This window comes from Dromiciops gliroides, chromosome 4 (genome assembly GCF_019393635.1).
Source record: "Dromiciops gliroides isolate mDroGli1 chromosome 4, mDroGli1.pri, whole genome shotgun sequence".
Classification (NCBI taxonomy): domain Eukaryota; kingdom Metazoa; phylum Chordata; class Mammalia; order Microbiotheria; family Microbiotheriidae; genus Dromiciops; species Dromiciops gliroides.
Genome location: NC_057864.1, coordinates 370,088,424 through 370,113,650, shown reverse-complemented (window position 1 = coordinate 370,113,650; position 25,227 = coordinate 370,088,424). Strand labels below are relative to the sequence as shown.

At 36.4% G+C, this 25,227-nt stretch overlaps 1 protein-coding gene across 1 annotated transcript; it reads left to right on the top strand.

Moving 5' to 3' along the window:
* Nucleotides 1-10,158: 10,158 nt before the first annotated feature.
* On the top strand, nucleotides 10,159-10,473 carry LOC122755138 (cytochrome c-like). The gene has a single exon (XM_044003488.1). It carries the CDS (start codon nucleotides 10,159-10,161, stop codon nucleotides 10,471-10,473), a length of 315 nt encoding a protein of 104 aa, XP_043859423.1.
* Nucleotides 10,474-25,227: the final 14,754 nt, after the last annotated feature.

Sequence of the window (25,227 nt, the reverse complement as noted above, 5' to 3'; positions counted from 1 at the left end):
CATTCAACTAAGAGAGACAACACAAATATCAATACACTTAATAAATACAGGTTTTTGTGGAAGAGATACCAACAGCTTCAGGATAAAGAAATATTTCAAGTAGAAGACTTGAATTTAACTTTGAAGGAAACTAGAGGTTTAAAAGATGAAAGTGAGGAAGGAATGCATTCCAGGTATGGGGGAGAGTTGTGCAAGCCACCAGATGGGGAGATGTAGTGACATGTGCATAGTATGACAAAATGTCCAGTTGGATTTTTCCAAAGAATGAATGAAGGAGAGGATTGTACAATAAGGGTGGAAATGTATATTGGAGTCAGGTTATGAAAAGCTTTAAATGTCAAATAGAGATAGAGATAGAGAGATACACACAGAGAGAATTATAGTTCTAGAACAAGAGTCCCTCTCTCCACCATCTTTAGCAAATCACTTGAGGCTGTATTTTCCACATTTATCCCTTTCCTTGATTTTGAAAATATCTCTGGGGTCCTAAGGGAGATCTAGCATTATTATTTCAAGTGTATTCCTTCAGTGCTTTGCACTAAAGAATCTTAAGAGCCTACTAAATACCATAAAAACATTTCAAAGAGTTCATTGAGAATAATTACTTATACAATCCACAAATTACCTCTTCTGCGGAAGTCTACTACAGCTGGTGGGACTGGAGCTCATCCTGGGCGTGGGTCTGGAGTATCATAAAAAGTCATACAAATTTAATGTCATTTTCTTCTGGTTCTTCTACCTGCTTGGCCACTCCTCAGTTTCCTTTGCTGGATCATCATATATCCCTATCCTGTCCCCTTAGAAGGGTATTCCTTAGGGCTCTGCACCTCTCCCCTCTTTTTCTAAACCATTGGAGAGCTAATCAGTTCCCATGAGTTCAAGCATCATCTTGACGCAAATAATTCCCAAATCTAGATATCCAGCCATGATCTCTTTCTTGAACTCTACACTCTACTCATCATCATTCACTCCCTGATGAATATCTCTTCCTGGATGGTCTGTAGGATGTTCAAAACATCCCAAACAGAACCCATTATCTTTCCCCTTCCATCCATAAATCTGTTCTTCCTTTAATTTTTTTTTCTATTTCTCTTGAGAAATCTTCATGATCCTTATAATCATTCAAGTTCATGAACTTGGAGCGCTCAGGAACTCTTCTCACTTCCTCACTCTACCCTTGCCAAAAGAGCTACCCAAACCTGTCAATTCCATTTCCACAACATTTCTTGAACCTGTCTTCTCTCCATCACCATCCATTTAATCCCGCATGACCTCTCACCTGGGCTAATTTGTAATAGCTTCCTAATTGTTCTCCCCAATTCCAGTCTCTATTGCATCCATCCTCTATTAGGCTGCCAAAACAAAAATCTTCCTAAGGTACAGAACTAACCATGCCGTTACCCTACTCAAAGACCCTCTGTTTTTCTTAACACTGTATTACAGTAAAATGTAAAGTCCTTTATCTGTGCTCCATAATTTAATTCCCACTTACTTTTATAGCTTCCTTCTATAATGCTCCCCTTCTAAAACTCTTAAATGCACACACACACACACACACACACACACACAAACACACACACACACACACCTTCCAGTGAAACTGCACTGCTAAAGTAGCTTTTCAATGAACTCAACCCTTCACCACCTACCTCCATGTATTTGCATATTCTGTATCTCATGTCTAGAATGTACTTTTATCTGTCATTGCTTTTTAGAATTCCTTTCTTTCTTCAAGGCTCAGTGTAGGTGCTACATGCTCTATTGAAACCTTCTAAGATAGCCCTTCCCTCCCCCATTATTAATGTTTTCTCTGACTTCAGTTTTCAGTGTGTTGTACTTATTTCTGTTTGTGATTATTTCTGTATGTTTTATTCCCCCTAGTAGAGGCAAGCTACTTGAGGGCAGGCACTTTTTCTTCTGTGTCTTTGTAGTCCTAGAACCTAGCAAGCTGCTATGTGTAACAATTGGAATAACGCCACCTGCTGGATACTTACTGTAGAAGAGTTCTGCCCATGAAGGGAAGGTCTTTGAGGGCAAGACCAGGAGTCTTTTCTTTGGCGGGAGGAAGTGACGCGGACTAGTGGGAGGAGGAAGGAAGAGACTGGCGCGGACTCTGGGGCTCTTTCCTGAGGATGCTGGCGGAGAAGGGAGCTAAAAATGTGCTCTCCCTTTAATAGATAGAAATCTAGGCCTTTCTCTCTCTCTTTACCAAATTCTTATTCTCCTTAATAAATGCTTAAAAGTCTAACTCTTGCTAAAGCTTATAATTTATTGGCGACCACTCATTAGATATTTTAGACAGTTTAGCTAGAATTTTAGCCCTTAACAGATGGCTGACCACGAAGAGGAAAGCTAAACCTCAGTCTTCTGATCTTCTGGTTGGGTAAGAAATTTCCCCTCCCTCTCCCTTTAACTGCTAAGTACTGGTGTACTGGCTGTGTTTTCCTTTAAATTTTTTCGAATGGACCTTTTAAACTCCCTAATTACCCTATTTTTGATTTTAGTCTGTTTAACCAGACAAATGGGAGATAAGATCATGTTAATGCTTTGTTTTTGTGGATTTTCTATTTTTCTTTTTATTTTTGTTAAAAGAGCCAGCAACTTACTCACACAAGGAAATATCTCTCCCTCTCCCAACCATGCTTTTTCAGAGAAACCTGAAGAGATTCCCGCAGCTTTTCCCAGTTCTAACACTAATTGTTGCTTTAATTTTGCATGCCTGGAGGCAATGACCCACCCTCTAGAAGCTTTTAATCCCCTAGCACCTGGAGGCAAAGTGGGGGAAGAGGAATCCAGGCCTGAGTTCAAAATCAAGTCTGATTCAAATTGCTCTGGTCCCTCCCCTCCTCTCCAGACCCCACCCTCTACTCCTCCTATGGCCAAGCCCATTGCTTCCCCTGCCTGGGAAGTCCAGAGATCTGATGCGCATGCTCAACTTTCTCTAACTACATTTGCTGCTTCAGGCTCAGCCCTTCCCCAGCCTGGCTGTGCTTCTGAAACAACCTTAGAAAACCCTTTAAATTCCAGATATGCTTGTTTTGTTCATAATTTTGCTAACCTGCTTTTGTCTTTAATTAGTAATCTTATAAAGCATTTGTATGGTGAAAAGACTGACAGACAATATAGAGGGGTTAAAGAAGAAAAATTTAAGTTGAATAAGAATGACAATCATCAACATAGTTCAAGACTCTGCTTCTTTTGCCATGGAAGGATATATATTTTACAGAAATGTAGAAGTAAGCAGCAAGGTATTGATATGAGTATTGGGGATTTTAGATATCGGAATCAAAAGTGTTCTAAATTCACTCAGATTATTAATAGTATCAGTTCAGAGGTTACATAGGATTTCTATGCTATTACATATACATTTTGAAATTAATGGTATGGGTTTATTTTCATAGAGATTTTCATGCTTTTGAGATTGTGTCTTATACTTAGTTTCTAAAACAAGGAGAATATTTGTAAAAGCTTTTTATAGTCATGTGATCAAGTTTATATTTTATAATACTCTTATTGATATTAAGTTCATATTCATTTAGATTTCCTTAGTTTGAATTTCACTGTATTTTATTGTTCGATGTGTATTTTCTTCTATTCATTTGTCTATCTAATTTTGAAACATTGCAAGATGGTTTTGATTTTATTATACAATGTTAATTCTAGGAGTATTGTGCTCCCATATTCTGAGTTATTTGTTTTTGCTATTTTTTCTCAACTGATTATTTGATCAAACTCTTTAAAGCATTTCCCTGGCAAATTGTTTGCCATGGCAAGTGTAAATTGATTCTAGAAGTATTATTTTTGATAAGCATATTCCAAAAAAAAAAAAAAAGAGGGGAACATTTGTAAAAGTTTTCTTTTTTCAAAAAAAAAAGTTCTTTGAGATTCTGTTGTGCTTTAACTTGTATTTAAGTATGTTCTGATTTTTCACAAAAGTAATTGTATACTAAGTAAAAAAAAAGGGTATTTGAAATTGTTGCATAATTATATATTATATTTTGAGTCAAGATGTATTCACATTTTTTGCAATCATTTATTATCCTCAATTTTAAATCCATATGAGACTTGGATTATGGGAACTTATCATTTAAGACATTAATTGCCTTTATTCTGAGTTATCAGATGCCAGTTGGCCAAGGTGCCATCCAATCACAAGAGGAATACATGCAAGAGCAGACACTGAACTGTCACATGAGGGGAGACATGCATGAAGTCAAGGTATGGCCGAGAGAACGGCTTTTGACAAATCGTTGAGGTTGGATTCTCTTGGTTTAATATTTTATTCTCTTTTCCCCACAATATTGTACAGATGGCTGGAAGTATTCATCCCACCCATCTCACTTCTACACCTGGCTTCTATGCTCCCTCCTATATGCCTGATGCCATGGACATCTCAATCCCATGCATCTGATTAAGTCTGACTCAGTTTCTTCCAATATGTTCGGTGGCATGGACATATATTCCATCCACCTATTTTAAGCCTGGCATACTGTATGGGCAGTACATATTGCTCAAGTGTGGGAATGCTCATATCCCATCATTTCTCTGTTCTTTTATGGTAACCCCCATAATTATCTCAGGTGTCATGATAAATACAGTGTTGAATTTGGCCTTGACACCTGTTACCAATTATATTAGATTTTTTAATTTCTCATAATGGCATGAGGATAATTAGGCAGATGATGCAAAAAGTGATGAAACAAAGATAAAAATTATTTTTATTAATTAATATTGCAGCAATTGTCTTCTCAATTACCCTCCATAAGGGGGGACTATAGTAATATTATGATTTTAAAGAATGGTTCAATTTTTGTTTTATTATATGTTTCATGTGTAACAACTAAGATTATGAATTCCCTTAGACATATTTTTGAGAACTTTCATTGTTTGATTTGATTATTGACAAAGCTATTTTAAAGTTGTGTTAAGCTCAATTTTGTAGGAAATTTTCCTGGCTGATTACCATCATCCACACATCAACCCCTGAAAAGACTTCCATTCCACGACTACACCTAGAGGACATCTGAGAAAAGACTTTCAGAGACTTTAAATGAACAGTTTTGATTTGTTGTTTTTGTTGGTTTTTTTCTCTTTCTGTTATAATATACACCATCTGTAACATGTATTCTCTGCAGAGGCCCTCCCTTTGCAAGACTAATGTCAAAGCGTCGGTTCATGAGGACAAAAAAAAATCGCCCCTCTGGACAAAACTTTCCTCTCTTCCTTTTCTATATTGTTGTTCACATATTATTAGTTAGCAATAGTTATTATATTCTTTTTACTGTTCCGTCAAGGAAACATTTTGTTTCTTGAGGAACAACAGGGGGGACTGTAACAATTGGAATAACGCCACCTGCTGGATACTTACTGTAGAAGAGTTCTGCCCATGAAGGGAAGGTCTTTGAGGGCAAGACCAGGAGTCTTTTCTTTGGCGGGAGGAAGTGACGCGGACTAGTGGGAGGAGGAAGGAAGAGACTGGCGCGGACTCTGGGGCTCTTTCCTGAGGACGCTGGTGGAGAAGGGAGCTAAAAATGTGCTCTCCCTTTAATAGATAGAAATCTAGGCCTTTCTCTCTCTCTTTACCAAATTCTTATTCTCCTTAATAAATGCTTAAAAGTCTAACTCTTGCTAAAGCTTATAATTTATTGGCGACCACTCATTAGATATTTTAGACAGTTTAGCTAGAATTTTAGCCCTTAACATATGCACATAGTAGGTGTTAAAAATGTCAAATCAAGTTGAAATTGAATTGTACTAATCTTTGTAGATGCTATGTCTTCTCAAGTAGAATTTAAGGTCCTTGAGATTAGGGACTATGCCATTTTCTTACCTTGTTTCTCCAGCTACTAGTATAGTGGTTTGTATAGCACTGGTATTTAATAAATGCTTAGTGACTAGTCTGCTCTGTTCTTCCACTCATTGTGTCTGAGGCTAGTATTAAATTCAGAAGGCCATTTCAAAAGAGTGCTTACTAAAACATTTCATACATGTCAATATTAGTGGAATAGATGTTTTGCTATTAAAGGGTATGTCACAAGTTTAATGTATATGTTCATACACTTGTTTCAAAACAAAACAAGTTTCATTTCTTTCCAGCAAACCAACTATTGAAGAGTAATTTGTTGTCTTCTTTGTCACACACACACACACACACACACACACACACACATACCCCACAAACTCCAGCTTTCAGATACTTATTTATTGTCTATTTTATGCAAAGCACTGTGCTAGGCACTGAACGTAATAGAAAAATAAACATGACATTTTCCTTGCCTCCAATGGTCATATAATTTACTAGAGATTAAGCACACACACAAATAATCATCTAATTGGCCAGAGTACAGATGGATAGAGTTGCAATAGGTGACATTGAGTTAGGAGAAGGGCCTTTCAAGCATAAGGAATGGCATGTACTAAATAACAGAAATGGGAATATATGAGAGATGTTCAAGATAGAATAAATCAAATGTTCAGTATAGTTGGAATAGAGTTCATGAATGGAAATATTGTGAAATAAAGTTAGAGACAGATTGTACAGGGCTTCACATTCTAGACCTTAGAATTTAGATTTTATTTGAAGTATATAATTTAAAGACAGCTGAATAAATAAACAAATATAAATATCTTCTTCAGCATTTATATTATGTGCTCATATTTAGTCATTTCAGTCATGTTTGACTCTTCATGATCCGATTTAGGGTTTTTCTTGGAAGAGATACTGGAGTTATTTGTCATTTCTTTTTCCAGCTCATTTTACAAATGAGGAAACTGAGGAAGACAGGGTTAGGTGACTTGATGAGGGTCAAAGATCTAGTAAATGTCTGAGGCCCGATTTGAAATCAAGGGGCAGCTAGGTGGCATAGTGGATAGAACACTGGGCTTAGAAGCCAGAAGACTCATCTTTATGAATTATAAAGGAATTAAGTACAGGAGGTTATGTAGTATAATGAAAAGAGTACCAGATTTAGATTCAAAAGACCTGGGTTCAAATCCCAACTTTGACAAATTGATTATGTGAATGTGAGCAAGTCACAAAATTTCTCTGGGACTCAATTTCCTTCTGGGTAAAATGGACTGGATGGACCCCCTGTTCACTTTCAATGTATAATCTAAAATTCTACGGAGTACTGAAGCAAAATCCTGCCTCCTATCAATTCAATGGAGACTTTGAAAAGTAGACTCCTCCCTCCCCCCCAGCAGCTATTTAAATTATATGAGGAAGAAAGTCTCATCAATAGTGCATTGAAGGGGAGGGTATCCTAGGCCTTGAGCATAATCTTAAATCCCTGAAGACCCTGGTTAGACTGGGTTGGGCTAGGTTTTTCAATATACCAAACACTCTCTTTTATATCCACAGATGAGCTAATGGATGTGCCACAGGATCACTATGAAATAGATGTTTTCTTGACTTCTTGTTAATGACATTAAGGGGCTTGGTAAATGTTGGTACTAGGGCTCCACTTATGGCAGGGTTCAGTCCTTTGTGAAGTCATTGTCCAGTGAGATGCATGCCCTGAAGTATGTTTTCCCAGTGGCTATGGGTTCTTATGATATAATAGACTTTATTTTATCAGTTATTCAGAAATCTCATTTAAGCAAAAGGAGCTAACAATGTGTTAGTATTCTGTTGGACTTGAAGTTATTCTTACTTATGAGGGAAGGAACAATAGAAAATTTCTTGTGAGCTAAGACTTTTGGGGGGGGGGGAGGAGGACATGCTTCTTATTATTTTTTGAACAATGCATGGTATGTGGTTTCAGTGGTGAGGGACTCCATTTATGCAGATTGCAACCACTCTACATTTCAAGAATTGCCACAGCCAAAATATTCCTCATTTATTTGAGAATAGGTTTTTACAAACTTGACTAGACTGGCTCTTGAACAAACAACAAGCCCAGGCTTCCGACCAGTGGTTCTTAAAACCTTTTTTTTTTTAAAATATTTTTTACTTCTTTTGCTAGAGGGCTTCTAGAGGGAGCTCAAACCAGCTCTCAGGAGCAGATTGCTAAATTTTCAGTGTGAGCATTTACACTTTGGAAATTGGCAAATGCTACAAAGCAGGACTTGATTTATTTTGTTGATTTCCAAAGTTAGGAAAGTGATGGAGAAAATGATAATAATAACAATAATGATAATTTAACTTAAAAGTGTATCATACATACTCTTTTCTTTTCATTCCTTTCTTTTCTCTTCCTTCTTTCCTTTCTCTTCCTTCCTTCCTTTCCTTTCCTTTCCCTTCCTTCCTTCCTTCCTTCCTTCCATTCTTTTCCTTTTCCTTTCTTTCTTGAACTGATTGTCAAACATTTACCAGCACACTCCTTGCAGGACACAGTATTCTTTCCTGTGAGGAATCCTCATATACTGAACTTTAATTTGTTTTAGTTGAGTAGCACTTCTAAGACAATAGGGACTGCAGACCTGTTTTCTTTCTTTTAAAAATTCTTTTTATTTATTGCATTAAATATTTTCCTGCTCTCAAAGGGCTCACAGTCTAATGGGATACAGCAAACAACTTTGTACAAACAAGATATATACAGGATAAATGGAGTTAGTTTTAGAGGACAAGTGCTAAGAGTAAGGAGGCCTGGGAAAGGTTTCTTGCAGAATGTGGGAATTGGGAAAGCTAGGAGGTGAAGATGAGTAGGAAGGGAGTTCCAGGCATGAAAGGACAGCCAGAGAGCATCTTCTGAATCCAGAGATAGAGCATTGCATGAGAATAATAGCAAAGAGCCCAGTGCTACTGAATAGCAGAGTTCTTGGGAGTAAATAAAGTGTAAGAAGACAAATCATTTGGAAGGACATGTACAAGATCTTTGTCACTGGACACAGACACAAACCTAGTAACTATAATTTCCATGTTAAAACTATTTTTTTCCTATTGGACCATTTCCCCCATGCTACTTTATCAAGACATTAGGGCTGAGAGCTAAGGAAAAAAAAAAAAACAAAACCAAGACCGGTTTTATTCAGTAGGAAAGAGGCCATCAAACTAAAGAAATAAAAGCATTTTCAAACTTTAAACACTTACTCCTCAACCTTGTGTGATCAAAACCTACTGCAGAGTTGTTGTTGTTGTTACCAAGAATAACCAGCTGCACAATGTACTTTGTATATGCTCTGTATTAAATATATGTATTTTATAAATCACAGAGCAGCTAGTCATCAAAACAAAGCTTTTTCCAGGCTTATTTCATGGAGCAATCATCAGTTTAGTTTGTCATTTGAGATTGAAAACTTGGGGAAAAGGCTTCAATTGTGGATTTTCAGAAGCAAGATCTTAGAACAGCTAAGATGGAATGCCCTCTGGCGTTCTTCTAAGGTCTTGCTACTTGTAAGACAGTCAAACCTTGGCCCACCCAGAGTGGTATCAAATAAGAAAAAGAAAACAAATAGGGCTGTGTTTTGAAATTTCCCCATTACAAAGGACATGACTTAGGAATAAATAAGAGACATCTTTGGAGACCTGGGGCAAAGCATGCATAAGAGCAACTCCTGTCTACATGGCAGACAAACTCTTGTCAGAGATTGTTATATATTTCCATTCTCATAACTGTGACATATAAATAGTTCAAGAAAGAGTTTCTGGGTAATGAATCATTTTATTAGTCATGCTACTAGATAATTAATAAAAGGGTCTAGAATGCCCGTATGGTTTAGTGGCCCTCATTTTTATTTGAATTTGACACTATTGATCTAGTCCATTCCCAAACCCCATTTCACAGGTGAAGAAAATAAGGCCAAGAGGTCACAATCCAGTTAGTTGCAAATCCAGCCCTATGCCTTGGTCTCCTGAATCTACTTCTCTTTCTACTAATTGTAGCTTTTTTCACAGGGGGAAAAGATGGAAAGCAGAAGGTTTTGTTTGACTATTGTTTTTCCCAAACATAAGTTATTAATTATTTTTCCAAAAATTATCTCTCCTCATCTCCTATGCCCACCCCCAACAAACATTCTGAAACTTGAATTATGCAGATAATGGTTTTAATTTATCATTTGTCTTCTTTTTTTCCCCTAAGACTTGGTATCTCTATCTTGCCTAGGCAGGGCTCCAGCCACTTTTGATGGATATTAACAGTGATATGGAGGAGGAAACACGAGTCGGGCCGGTGGCAGAGAGTGAGCAAGCCAATGACTATGGATTGAGCTGACTTGACCATGGGGTACTTTGAGATGTGCAAGAAGATCTTCGTGCAGATGTGTGCCCAGTGCCACACTGTGGAGAAGGGGGGCAAGCACAAGACCAGCCCCAACCTGAGCGGGCTCTTTGGCCACAACACCTGCCAGGCCCCAGGCTTCCCCTGCACCGACGCCAAAAAGAACAAAGGCATTACCTGGAATGACGATACGTTGATGGAATACCTGGAAAACCCTAAGAAGTACATCCCGGGAATGAAGATGATCTTCGCCGGCCTGAAGAAGTCAGAGAGGGCCGAGTTGATAGCCTACCTGAAGCAGGCCACCAATGAGTAACCCTTGTCTGCTGCCTTATTTACTGATGAGATTTCTTTCCTTTTTTTACATATACCATAACGACCCTATTTAAATTGGTTTCCCTGAAAGGACTTGCATGAACTGACAATGAGTGAGATGAACAGAACCAGAAGAACATTATACACAGTATCATCAATATTATGTGTTGATCAACTGTGATAGACTAGATTCTTCTCACCAATCCAACGGTACAAGAAAGTTCCAAAGGACTCCTGATGGAAAAGGCTCTCCAAATACAGAAGAAAAAAAAAAGGAACTGTGGAATATGGATGCTGAGTGTACCATACTATTTCTTTTGTTTTGGGTGCTGTTGTTTTTCTTTTTTGAGGTTTTTCCTTTTTCCTCTGATTCTTCTCTTATAACATGACTAATGCAGAAATATGTTTAATGTTATATATATATATATATATATATATATATATATATATATATATATAAATTACCTGCTGTCTCCGGGAGCAGGAAGGGAGGAGAGGGAGGGAGAAAAATTTGAAATTTGAAATCTTATCTAAACAAATGTATAACACTAAAAATAAATAAATAAACAAATTTTTTTAAAAAGAAAGAAATCTTCCTAATATAAATAAATAAATAAAATTGGTTTCATTAACCTGAGAATTTTAATCATGAACGGCTGTTTAAAAATGTTTCTGCTGTCTTAACAAAGGAATTGTGTAGATTAAAAAACAAAATAGTGATATGGTAAAAAGAGGAGCGTAAGATGCTAATTTAAAACCTGAGGTCCATGTATTTATTTATTTATTTTACTTTGATTACCTTGTTTCAGTATAATGAGTTTCATTTGTAATCTTTGTATTTTAATTTATGCTTAAAGACATTTATTAGATTGTAATTTTTTTGTGGTCACATACTGTCTTTTTTGTATCCCAAATGCTTAGCACTGTGCCTGGAAAATATTAGGTGCTTAATAAATGTGTATTCACTGATCGATATTCTGTGAAGGGGTGCAAAGGTTTCACCAGATTGCCAAAAGTTCTATGACAGAAAAAAAGAACAAACCTACAAACAAATAAAACAACAATAACAAAAACCAAGAATCTCTGGTCTAAACCTAATTTCTTCCAGTTTGATTTGCAGTTGTCCCAGCAAATACTATTAAATAGGGAGCTTTCTTATATGTTATTTGTGTTTTCAATTTTATCAAACACTGGGGTTAGTGAGTTAAATTACTTCTACTTCTTCCTTGTCTAGTCTATTCTTTTGATGTATATTTCCTATAATAATGATGACAATTTTGATGACTGTTTTATAATATAGTTGAAGTTTGAAATTTGTATTCTAGGTTAATTTCTACCTTTCCCCCCCCACATTATTTCCCTTGATAGTATATATATTTTATTCTTCTGAATGAATTTTTGCTATTATTTTGTCTAACTCTGTGAGCTAACCCTAGCTGGCTAAATTAGTATAGAACTAAATCTGCAAATTACCTTTTTAAAATTTTAATACCTTTTAAATTTAAATAGTTCTAAAATTTTAACAACTTTTAACTTTACCTTATCATTTTTATTAAGTTGACACAGTCCAGGGATTAGCACTGATTATTCCTCGAGGTAAGTATTTTTTTAATTTAAAAGTTTTAAAAATTTTATAATTTAATCCATTCAGCTACTAAATTTGTTTTTTCAATAGATTTGCTACCAAATATTTTATGCATTTTGTAGTTCTTTTGAAAGAGAGAGAAGAAGTATGGATGAGTGGATAAAGAGCTACCCTTTGAATCAGGAAATTTCAGTTAAAGTTCTCTCTCTGACACATAATGATTGTGTGATGATGGGATTGGTATATAACCTCTTAGTCCTCTAGGCAATTCACTAAGACTAGGAGGTGCCAACCTGCACTAGTAAAGGGAGTTTCCTCACTCGGAGGTTTCCAATGCCAATGAAATTGCAAGTTGTCTTCATCTTTTGAGTGGTAATTCTCTTAATATCATTTTGTTATTAATCCACAGAAATTATTATGATTTTATTATTTCAATTTATTATTTTTGTAGTCTACTGCTTAACAATTAAGTGTCTCAATTAGCCTCTTTGCTGATTCTCCAGCATTTTCTAAGTAAACCATCATATCATCAGGGATATCATTATTTCCTCTTCACCTATTGACTTAAATTTCTCTTTTATTGTTATTGCTAGCATTTATAAAACTATATCAAAGTTCTGGGAAATGAGACGTACCTGCTTTATTCATTTATTTATTAGGAAAACTTTCAGTGCTTCCCCATTTCATATAATGCTAACTTTTGGTTTTAGAGAACTTCTGTTTATCATATTAAACAAAGAATAAATGAATATGGGACTTTTTCAAAAGCTTGTTGGGATCTATTGATATAATCATATGGTTTACAATGTTTTTTCTTGCTAATGTGATTGCTACATTTTTGCATCTCTCTTCTAAGTCCAACTTGATCAAAGTGAATGACTTTTTGGGTAAATGATTGTAAGCCTTGGATTTTATTTAAAGGTGTCAGAATTTTATTTTTAAAAATTTGAATTGATATGTATTAAATAAAGGTTTATACTTCTTTTTCTTTGCTTTGTCGTCTATGTGTTGGGGTTATATTTTTTCATAAAAGGAAAGTGACAAAGCATTTTTTCTTCAATTTTTCATGAGTAAATTTTACAATGTTTATCCTTTAAATTGATAGAATTCTATTAATCTAATTGAACTATAGGATTTTCCTTTAGTAGTTATCTATACCTAGTTTAATTTAATTTCCTGAGATGAGACTATTTAAGCTCTACATTTAATATCCTGCTAATTTTATTATTTTATGAGTATGGTACCTTAAGAATTTTTTTTTAATATATCCACTGATATAATTAAGTGATTTAAAAAATTTAAATTAGTTATCTTGTTTTCTTAACTTTGAAACTTTGTATCCCTAAATGTCAAACTGATCATAGCAAATGATTTTTAAAAATAGGTAAGCATCTATTTATTCTGAATTATCAGTATTTTTGACAAATAACTGTGTATAGTAATTTTTGATAACTGTAATTTCACTTTATTCTTTTTTTAAATTTTGTAAATTTATTTTCCCTAATCAAGTTGGCTAAAGGTTTATTAATTGTCTTAGTCTTTTCTAAAAACCAGGTCTTAGTTTTGCTTATCAGTCTTCTTGGTTTCCAGTTTATCAATTTCTCTTTTAATATTTAAGATTTCCTTTTGTGTATATTTTGGGTCTGTTAATGTCCTAGTTTCCTAAGTTTAAAATTAAATATAAATTTCATTGATTATCTCCTTTTCTATTTTGGTAATTTTCATTTTTAGTGATATATAAAATTTCCTCTGTGGACAGCTATTGTCCACAAATTTTGCTATTTTATCTCTTTGTTACCATGGTCCTTAACATAATTATTAATTATTTTTATAATCTATTTTATACCCACTTATTAAGAATTTTATTATTAAGACTTCATTTTTGTTTCCTTCTTTTGTTTTACTCTTTAAGTTAATTAGTATTTTCATCATGTTATTGTATGTAAAATATGGACTTAGTATTTATTTATAACACTTGTTTTCTGGGCCTTGATGCATGGCCTATTTTTATAACTGCGTCCTGTGGTGCTGAGAAATGTGTATTCTTTTAAAAATAGTTTGTTTCAATTCTCCAAAAGTTTATTTGATTCTATATTTTGTTTGTCAATCTTTTAAATTTGTCCAGTTCAGACAGAAGAACATTAAGTCTCCTATTATTGTGTTCTTATCTAAGTCTTTTTGTAGTTCATTTAATTTTTTCCTTAAGAATTTAAATGCTATGTCATTATGTCCATCTATGCATATACTTGCATTGTTTCATTGTCAATGGTTACCTTAAGTATAATGTTATTTTCTAATGTATGTCAGTTAATATTTATCTGATAATATTATTGCAACTCTTGCAATACCTGATGCCTAGAAAATGGTATTTTGATTTCCATGTGCCCCTCTCTTCATTTTTAGATTTTTTATTCACATTTATGTTAGGTTTTTCCTATTATTATTATTTTCATTTAAGATTTTTGTATCCCCTTCCTCTAATAAGTCCATACTTTGTTCTTATAATTATTTTGTTAAAACTATTTTAATGCAATCCTATTGCCATAGTATCTCTTCTTCCTTTTCCCCCCAACTTTGTTGATTCTTTCCCTAGGTTTGCAGTTTTACTTAAATTATTTATTTTTCTTTCTTTTATTGATCTATTTATTTTTCTTATTTATTTCATCCTTTTCCCTCTCTCAGCTAAACTGATTAATTCAAAACCCCCTTCCTGTCCTCTACTTCAACTTCTTTTGTTTGTTGGTTTGTTTGGTTTGCGGGGCAATGAGGGTTAAGTGACTTGCCCAGGGTCACACAGCTAGTAAGTGTCAAGTGTTTGACACTGTATTTGAACTCAGGTCCTCCTGAATCCAGGGCCAGTGCTTTATCCACTGTGCCACCTAGCTGCCCCCAACTTCTTTTGTATGTTAGTATTTTTTAAAAAGAAATTCTTTGCTTTATCTTTTTTAATTGTTTCTGGGGCAGCTAGGTGGCACAGTGGATAAAGCACTGGCACTAGATTCAGGAGGACCTGAGTTCAAATCCAACCTTAGACACTTAACACTTACTAGCTGTGTGACCCTGTGCAAGTCACTGAACTCCAATTACCTCACCAAAAAATAAAAATAAATTTGAAAAAATTCTTTCTTCTTGTCTATTATGAAAAAATTTCCCTCTACTTTCTCACGTATTTCCTTCTTTCTTCTGCCTATATTTCTTGTGGAATTCAAGCTTCTGAAATACTTAGTTTGAGTTTCTTCTTCTAACCAAATCCTATACTATTGCCTTTATAGATCTTGCTCCATTGTCCCTATGATCGTCTCTTAGAAGCATCACTCCACAATAGAAACCAAACCCCATCATATAAATTTCGCTCTGTTCCAAATTGTGCACTGAAGATTTAGCCCTAATAACCCTATGATCATTCTCTTTCTCACTTGCCAATGTGGTTCAGTAGATAGATCACTAGGCCTGGAGTCAGGAAGATCTGAGTTCAAATCTGGACTCAGATACTAGCTGTGTGACACTAAGGCAAGACATTTAATTGTGTTTGCCTCAGTTCCCTCAACTGTAAAAGGGGAATACTTATGGTACCAACTTTGTGCTGTTGTTGTGAGGATCAAATCAAATGATATATGTAAAAAAGTGCTTAGTTCAGTGCCTGACACATAGTAGGTACTATCTAAACACCTATTTCTTTCTCTTCCCCATTCCCATGGCATTTCACTTCCTAGAGTGAATACATTCCCCAAACTTCTAAGTGCCAGCATCTATAGGACCTTACTATACCTTCTTCTGAAGTATTCATGAAGGTACAACACTGTCAGAGAAGAGGTTTCCTAATGCTCTGTCTCCTCCTGATTAAAGCTATCATGAAGTCCCCATCTCCTACTACAGACATGCACCTCTTCCTTCACGGTGGAATTTTTTAGTGAAATCTCTTTCATTCCCACAGTTGCAATCTCTCCCTTCTGCTTCTTTTCTTGCTGAGACCATAGGAATCATCATCCATTCACAATTCACTCATGAATTTGATAAAGGTATTTATTCTCTTCAATATATAAATCCTCTTTCCACATTTATGCCCTCTCCCACGCTGCCATTTTGTCCCACAAAATACCTTAAGTCATTTGTAGGGGGCTTGCATGCTTTAGTCCATGGTTAGATTTACTCCTCCATATCACTTCTCCTGATTCTTTATATTCTATTTACATCTTTAGTCCCATGATTCCTCTTTGTCGCACTCCCCTCCCCATGGGGTATTTTTTCCCCATAGGTCAGGCTTTCTCTTTTAAAAACATAATAAGAATCTCTAAACATGGGCTAATTGATTTCTCTATTTATTTTTCCCTTGGTAATTGTATTTAAAAGATCATCTTGTTCTGCCCTCTAACAAAATGCCTGGCACATAGTCTTGCTTAATAAATGCTTGTTGTTTGATTGGTTGCTTTTTACAGATGAGGAAACTGACACATACCAAAGAGAAGGGCTGTGCCCAAACTCTAATATAGGTTAATAAGTAACTGAGCTGCTCAGGATTCAAGCCCTTGTCCTCTCATACTTAATCTTGTTTTTATTTTGTTTTTTTCCCCCCAAAATTATCATGTCTCATGCTCCCAAATGCCTTCCTTAGAGGCTTGAAATACCTTTTATGAGGGTGGCTCTTTTGAATTAAGTTATTACCTCTGGAAAGCCTCTGTGGAAACTCAAATATATTTTCTAGGAAGTGTAGTTTGTTTCATGAGAGATCTACTCTATCAACTTCAGTGATCTCTTCTCTTTTAATGACTAAATCACTGGACCTTGGCTGGCTGGTTCCCTCTACTGGTTTATTGCTAACACCACATTTTTTTTTTTCCTTTTTATAATCTCACCTAACATTCTGTAGAAAGGCAAAGCCCCTTTTTTTACTTCTTTCTCATCTGTCTCCCTGGAAACAGCACACGATCCTTCTTTAGTTTTTGTTAAGGTTTAAGAGTTTTGTCTACTCACTAAAGGTAAGTACCAAAGTGCTTAAAATAACATTACAGATCTCACATAGATTCCATAGATTTAAAGCCTGTAGAAAACAGGGGTGGGAAAGGGGCATTTAGTCCAACCTCCCTCATTTAATAAATAGATAAGGGGGCAGGCTCAAAGAGATTTGTATAAGGTTTACTAGTAATTACCATAAGGTCATACATTTAGTAAAAGGATTTGAACTCAAGTGCTCTGACTTGAAAGCTAATGTTCTTTCTACATATGGCAAAATCTTATAAGGACCAAGAACATAAGGTTTCTGGCTGAGTGATCTAGGTCTTCCAGACCAGTGTACAGGGAAGTAGCTTGGATCTTTCTCAGTTCCTGTACCTGGGCTAAATCCCTTCATCCAGGACATGACCCCACAGTGAATCTTATCTGAGTTGGATATTGAATCAGACTGATACCTTTCTCAGTCCTTCTAGAATCTAATTTTCAAGACTACTTCAGGTACGTCTCATTGTTTTTCTAAAGGTTCCTTCCATGGTCTTATAGACTTTTCATTCTCCTTCTTCCTTCTGCCTCCAAAGCTTTTCCAGCTTTGTTGTTACTGTTCTATTAAATGCCTTTCCTTGTCCAGTCCCTCTGAAATAGAAAGGCCTTTCCCTTTTTGACCTCCAAAATTTCCTCACCCCCCTCCCCATTCCCCTCTCTGAGAGACTTCTATTGCTCTATGCCCTACAAGTTCTGACTTTTCCCTTGATATATTTCTCTGTGTATTTGTTGTTGTTATTTGTTTTTCCAGAAGCATATGGAATAGCTGGTTAAGATGGATGGCTTTGCCTTTTGTATCAAGTTTAGTTTCTTCCCCCATTGCTCCAGAGTGACATCTAGACTCTAATCTTTTAAGGGCCCCCAATGCAATAGGATCCATCACAGTCTTCCTTCTTTTTTTTTTTTTCAGTGAGGCAATTGGGGTTAAGTGACTTGCCCAGGGTCACACAGATAGTTAAGAATTAAGTTTCTGAGGCCGGATTTGAACTCAGGTACTCCCGACTTCAGGGCCGGTGCTCTATCCACTGTGCCATCCAGCTGCCCCACAGTCTTCCTTCTTGACACAGTTATCCCCAGGTTGGGACCCTTACTAACTGACCTTGTTCTTCTATTTAGAGCCTGAGGCTTCCATTAAACTTCCCATTATTTCCCAAAATACTCTGGTTCCCAATTCATTGGCTGAGAAGGGATAAGAGAAACAGTAGTGGCTAATGAATTTTTCATATCTTTCCTGGACTAATTGCCAAAACTACTCATTTTTATTTTTAACTATCAAATTCTGAATATAATAGAGATGGGAACTATAAAAAGGAGATGTCAGAGTAATGTTGACTCCTTGATATCTGAAAGAATAGCCATCTATAATCATTTAGGTCAGAGATACATTTATCAACATTTATCCAACTAGAGAATGCCCACATATGTTCCAAAGTTTCAACATGAATATGAATGTGTGGCAGGAACAAAAATGAAAAAATAAAAATATTGATATTTGAACAAAAAGTACTACTAGTTGCTATAAATTAGTATGGTATTTTTGGGTCCAGTATGATAGGCTTATATAATACAGAGAAATTTCTTACTTATATAATGGGAGGGACAAGGAAATAAATATTTATTAATTGCCTACTATGTGCTAGGTACTGTGTTAACTTCTCAAGATACAAATAGAAAAAGAAAAACTAGTCCCTGCTCTGAAGGAGCTTACATGGAGAAGATGCCATTCAAAAGGGAACTGAAAAGTGTGAAAAGAAGAGGGAAGAGGCAATGAAGGTACTCAGGTCTGGAGTATGTTTCTGAAATCCAGAAAGTTAGGAACAGAGCTGAGAAGAAAGTGAAGGCTGGGGTAGCTAGGTGGCACAGTGGATAAAGCATCGACCCTGGATTCAGGAGTCCCTGAGTTCAAATGCAACCTCGGACACTTGAAACTTACTAGCTGTGTGACCCTGGGCAAGTCATTTAAAAAAGAAAAGAAAAGAGTGAAGGCTGGCTGGCCTGTACCTCTCTACAGAAAGGAGGCCCCAGGAGGAACTCATCAATGGGATGAGGGAACCAGTCTGGGAGAGGTTTATTCTAGGATCAAAAGGCCACACTGATAGCTGTAACTTCCAGGGCAAGGAACCCCTATGGGTTGAAAGAAATTCTAGTACAAGACTACTTCCAAAGCCTTGTTTCAAAGTCCAGAAAGTCAGAAGAGCTGGGAGGGAAAGGAGAGGCCATTTGCTAGCAGGTACAACATGCCCAGCTGATGCAATCTTTGTGTGGAGAGAGATTGGAGGCCTGCTTCCAGAAAGACAGAATAATGTGCAATGGAGAGCCCTGCCGCCCCATCTGGACCTTGTGTGGACACTTTGTAACTGATCCTAACGCACTAAACGCATGGTCAAGAGGAACCTCTTTTGGGGGAGCAAGAACTGCATTTAAAAAAAAGAGTACTAACCAGTCCAAGTGAGTTTCTTGTTCTTTTTGGTCTTTTCTTCCCTGGTGGTGTTTTACCACTTCATTCTCTAAGGACAGTGATATTAATTTCTACATAGCATAAATCTCACCATGTTCACTTTCAAATGCAGCATAGCCCTTGGATAAATCATTGTCTCTACTATGGCTGAGCTGAGTTGGTTGAGTCTTTCCTCAGGGCCTTCTTGGTGCAGTGGATAGAGCACTAGCCTTGGAGAGAATTCAAATCTGACCTTAGACACTTGAATGCTTACTAGCTGTATGACTCTCTGCAAGTCACTGAACCTCAGGGCCATCTCCAGTCATCCTGATGTATATCTTGCCACTGGACGCAGATGGCTCTGGAGGAAAGAGTGAGGCTGGTGACTCTGCACAGCCCTTCCTCACTTAAATCCAATTCATTACAAGTCATGACATCTGTCATGGTCCTCTTGAAGAATAAAGGAACAAAAATGAAATGACAACAAAAAGAACAAATTGTTATTGTTGGACCTCTCAAAGAAGACCAATGACATTATGGGGTGATGTCTTGACTTGGGCATGAATTGGATTTAAGTGAGGTAGAGCTACACAAAGTCATCAACCTCATTCTCTCCTACACAGTGATAAAAATCCGGTGGCAAGGCAGAAGTCAAGATGACTAGTCGTGGCCCAGGATACTACTGGACTGAATACTCAGGGGCTAGCTGATGGGTTTGTGAGGTTGCCATATCTGGTAAGGACTACCACTTATGGACCTCTGGTTGCTTACCATTTCCACCTCTCAAGACTCACAAAGGAATATATGCTTTCAGTATGCCTTCATCAAAAACATGAACAAACAAATGCAAAGAAGCAAAGAACAGAGTCCTGGATTCACAGTCTACAGTCTGGCCTTGAATGGGGCCTGAGGCCTCTCCTCATCCAGAGACTTATAGAATATCCATCCTCAAACACTTCCAGGGGGAAAAGAAAAATGCACTTAGCACATCACCTGAAATAGAGTAGGTGCTTGATAAATATTGGTTTATTGATTGATAATATTGATAAATATTGGTTTATTGATTGAACACTTTGGTGATTTGGTGTCTTTTGAATGTATCCTAGTTTTGGTAATTCATTCTGTCATCACAGGCACTCAAAAAAAGGCTCCTCTCCAACATGTAGTTGATTGGCTAAAATCATTTATGGACTAGAGGGCTAATGATATTTGTGTGTGGAAAACCTGAATCTAAGTGATCCTCCAGCTTTAGCTTCCTCACTGGGAAGGATTATAGCATATACCACCATGCCTAGCTTGTCTCCCATTATATTTAAATAAACATGTCATTTTCACAACAATTAATTCTGTTTTCCCATCCCCATGAGTTTCCTGTTTTTTAACATTCTGAGTATTTTCACTTTATCATATTTCCTGCAAGTTACATGATTTCTTATGATGGAATTGCTCATATTCCTTTTTTTGGTTGTAAAAGAAGTTTCGGGGACACTGAATGCATAGTACATTCTTTAGGGATGTATGTCTACTCTATTTTGATCCCACAAATTGGAGTCATATGTGCAACTATACTTTTAATGCTTTTTAAGGTGACTTCTACTGGGAAAACCCAAATTAAAATTAAGAGACGGAGAGTAACCCATCCCCTGGGGAGTCTCTGTTGTTCCCTTTTGATGAGGAAAGCCCATATAGATGCTTTAGATTAATGTTTTATTATAATTATTTACATTAAAATATAAATAACATCTTAGTTGATATTCTAATGTTCCTTGAGTTAAACTTTGCAGCTTCTTATATTCTCTAGGACACTATATATAGTTTTTCACTTGCTTGTTTGTTTTTACCACATAAAGGTTTATAATAGATAATTGAAAACTGCCATATTCTCTCAGTTTAAAAATTGCATCAGATTTTATATGTGGGAAACACGCAGTTTAATTCTTTGATTCAAAAGTCAGGTAAGGTTGTCATTATAAAACACAGATAGAAGGTGTCCCCTAGAGGGTGTTACTAGAACTATTTGCAGGGGAAAAAATGTAAATGTCAAAAGCATAATGAATCTGTATTTGAGGAAAATTTTTTTGAAAGAGAAAAGAGAGAGAAGATAGAGAAAAGATAAAGAGAGAGGAGTGGGATGTTAGGAAAGAGAGAGATATAAAGAGAAAGGAGGGAGAAGTGGAGAGAGAAGAAAGAGGGGATGGAGAAGATAGAGAGGGGAGCAAAGAGTGGGGGGAAAGGGAGAGAAAGGGAGAGAGATTCAAGAGAAAAAGAAAGTAAAGAGAAAGGAGAGAGTGGGAGAAAAATTCAGAGAGGTAAATTGGGGCGAAAGGGAGAGGGAGAAGTAGAAAGAGGGGAGAGATAGTGAAAGAGGAGAGAAAAAAGGAAGACTAGAGAGAAGGAGGGGAGGGAAGGAACAAGAAAAGAGGAGAGTGAAAAGAGAGTATAGGAGAAGAGAGGAGATAGAATTGAGTAAGTTAGAGAGAGAAGGGGGAAGTGGAGAAAGAAGAGAGGAAAGAAGAGAGGGACAGGGGAGAAGAGGAGGGGAGAAAGGGGAAACATATGTACTTCATTTTTTCTGTTTGTATTTCAGCACAGTTAATAAATTTGTTAAGAATGACTGTACTCTTCCTGAACCCCTATAAGGTCTGAAATTGGTTCAGACCAATAAGAATGCTGTAAAAAGAGGTTTGGTTTCATTGTAATATGCTTCAGGTGATGTTGGCAACAGGCATAACACAAATCTTGAAAAATCACTGCTGCACATCTCTTCTCGCCAATTTCTAAAGTTCAAAAGCAGTCATGTTAAATTAGGGACTTAATCAGTCCAGGCTCCAGTCCTTACTGAAAAATGCAGTGATGACAACGATGATAGTGCTTAATTCCACCATGTTTTCACACCCCAAGTCATCTGCTTTGCTGGATGAGCTGCATCTTGAGGGAAAATTAACATGTGGCATGTGAAAGAGAAGGCAGCATAATTGGGCGTTTGCCCAGATCTTCAAGGAAGAGAATCCCATCTCTTGAGCTTGACAGCAGTAGTATTATATATAAGCAGGTCCTTATTTTTCTAGTTCCAACTCTTTATTTCATAAACAATCTCCCGTAGGTCATTTCATTCTCTGGTCCACTGTTACAATCACTCAGGTTTAAGTATCACTTCTGAAGACCAAGCCAACAGGTGAGAATGTACTTTGGGATCTGATGAATTTTACCTCATCCTCCCATTTTGCTCATCTTGCCCCAATGACCATATTTTCTAAGTACATTCATGATTTTTAGTGAACACATTTGCAAATCAAGCAGGCTTTAGAGAGCGTGTGATGAATCGACCTTTTTACTTAATTGATATCAATCCAACTTTCAATTATTCATGCTAATTAATTGAGGCCAGGGAAAGCATATGTTAGCCAATGAAATTAAAACTCCAATTTATTCAATATAGTACAATCTTCTCTCACAAAACTTTGCATTAATTAAAAAAACCCAGTGCTGCCAAGAAATAACCAAGAAGATACATACATGTCCCGATTTTCTATTCTCCAAGTGAACTCCTTCATTATAGCTTTTAAGCAGCATTTCTGAACAAAACTGCCCCCAGAAGCGGATGTGGAAATGTGTGGCCAGGAGGTGGCAGTGTTCCACTATAGCTGCTTCTCCCCAAAGTGCAGACATAACAGAGAGCTGGTAAAATTGTTCGATTGGATTCAACACAATCAACACTTATTGAGCTCTTTCTCTGTGCAAATCACTGTACTACATAGGATTAGATCTGGAGCTAAAAAAGACCACAGATGCCATCTAATCCAACCCATTGATTTTACATATAAAGAAAGTGAGGACCGGGGATGGTAATGGCTTGCCCAAGGTCAGACAGCATTGGAAATGAGATTGACCTCAGCTTCTTTGACTTTGGGAGCCAGGGTGCTTTCTATGGACCATACCACCATGTTTAAAGGGGTCATAACAATGAATCAGAGAATAGAAAAGAATATGACTGGAAGATTTTGTAGTTCAACTTCATAAATAATTCTATTGATAATTTAACAAAATCAAGTGTCATGGTTATCTTCCTCTGCTAAAAGGAAGGACGAATTATCATTATGCTTTGTTTGATTTACAGTGGAAACTTGAGAGTACTAGATTTGAAAGAAAAAGACTTTGCTTCAAATTTCAGAACTGCTATTCGGTTTTACCTATATGACCTTGGGTAAGTTGCTTAATTTCTCTAGGTATAAATTTACTGAAAATTAAAATGATGGAGGCCATCAATATAATCACAATTAAAACACTTTCCAGACCTAAATCAGTGTTTCTAGATTGGAGAAAAACTCCTGTACTCTGATTCAATCAAGAGAATATAACACTCCATATGAAACTTCTTCAAGTGTCTCTATGTGAAGTCAGAGAACTTTAAAATCCTCTGGGACTTTTGTTTTGTTTTCTTTTGTTCATAAGAACAGTCATGCAAAAATGTAATTATCAAATATACTTGCTTAATATTTATAGCCAGCCTTGGGGTTACAAAACTCTTATTTCCTACCCTAGACATTCTATTCGTATACTACAAGAGACTGTGTAAGATGATGATTAGATCACTGGACTTAGAGCCAGGAAGACTTGGTTCAAAACCCCACCTTAGATACTTACTAGCTCTTTAGCAGGAAGTAAGTGACAAACGATCTAATCTTTAATTTCTTGATCTATAAAATAAGGATAAAAACAGCACCTATCTTAGAGGGCATAAGATAAGGCGTACATATAGAAACGATGGGGTTATTTTAGATTTAGAGATAGAAATGACCTTAAAATCTAAAGCACCTCATTTTACACATGAGGAAAAGTGCATTGTGAAACTTTAAAGTGCTGTATAAATGTATCATTATATATTAAATATCTGCGTGGAACTCATGTATATGTAGAGGTATTTATGGGTATTCATATATACAAACACACATATTTGCAGACATGCATACAAACATGCATACAAACATATTTACACATAAACATATATATGCATATACATCCACATATATATACACACACACACACATTCTTTCTTTGTTTCTTTGTCTCTCTCTCATCCGAGACGGTGTGGTATAGCGGCTTCAGAGAAAGTAAGTTACTGGTTCAAATCCTGCCTCTCACACATAGTGACCGAGAGGCTAGGCATGCCACTTCAATTCTCAGGGGCTTGAACAATTTTTTAAGTTGTAGAATGGTCACCAATCTGAAGTGATAGAGATAATTTTCTCACTGGATTTCTCTACTCCAATGAAATTGTCTCTCCAAACAAACATGGTCTATACATTTACAAGATATCGCAATAATCTATGCAGTTCTAAACTTTAATAGCTTAACACTTCACTTTTACTTTTTAATTTGTCTATGTCATAGTAATTCTCTGTTCCTTCCCATTTATTACTCCTCCTCCCTGTTCCCCAAGGTTAGATCTATTACGATTAATTCCTCCCACAGAGTTCTCTTGATATCCTTAAAGAGGTTCAGGGGGTCTCTACCATTCCCTCATGACCTCAGTGACTGTGTTTCCCCAATTTTAGGGGTCCCTGATATCCCAATACCATTCGACTATTTAACTGTGAAATTGACTTTTACAAGGGGAAATACACTTTAAAGGCGAATAAACATATCAATGTTCCCCAACACCTAGAGACAAGATGTCCTAAACTCTCTTCACCCGGGGTGGGGGAGGAGGATTAGTTTCACAGTTTATCTCATTTTCTACA

Bases quoted from the DNA above. Each gene is read 5' to 3' on its own strand.
- LOC122755138 (XM_044003488.1), top strand. From the start codon at position 10,159: ATGGGGTACTTTGAGATGTGCAAGAAGATCTTCGTGCAGATGTGTGCC.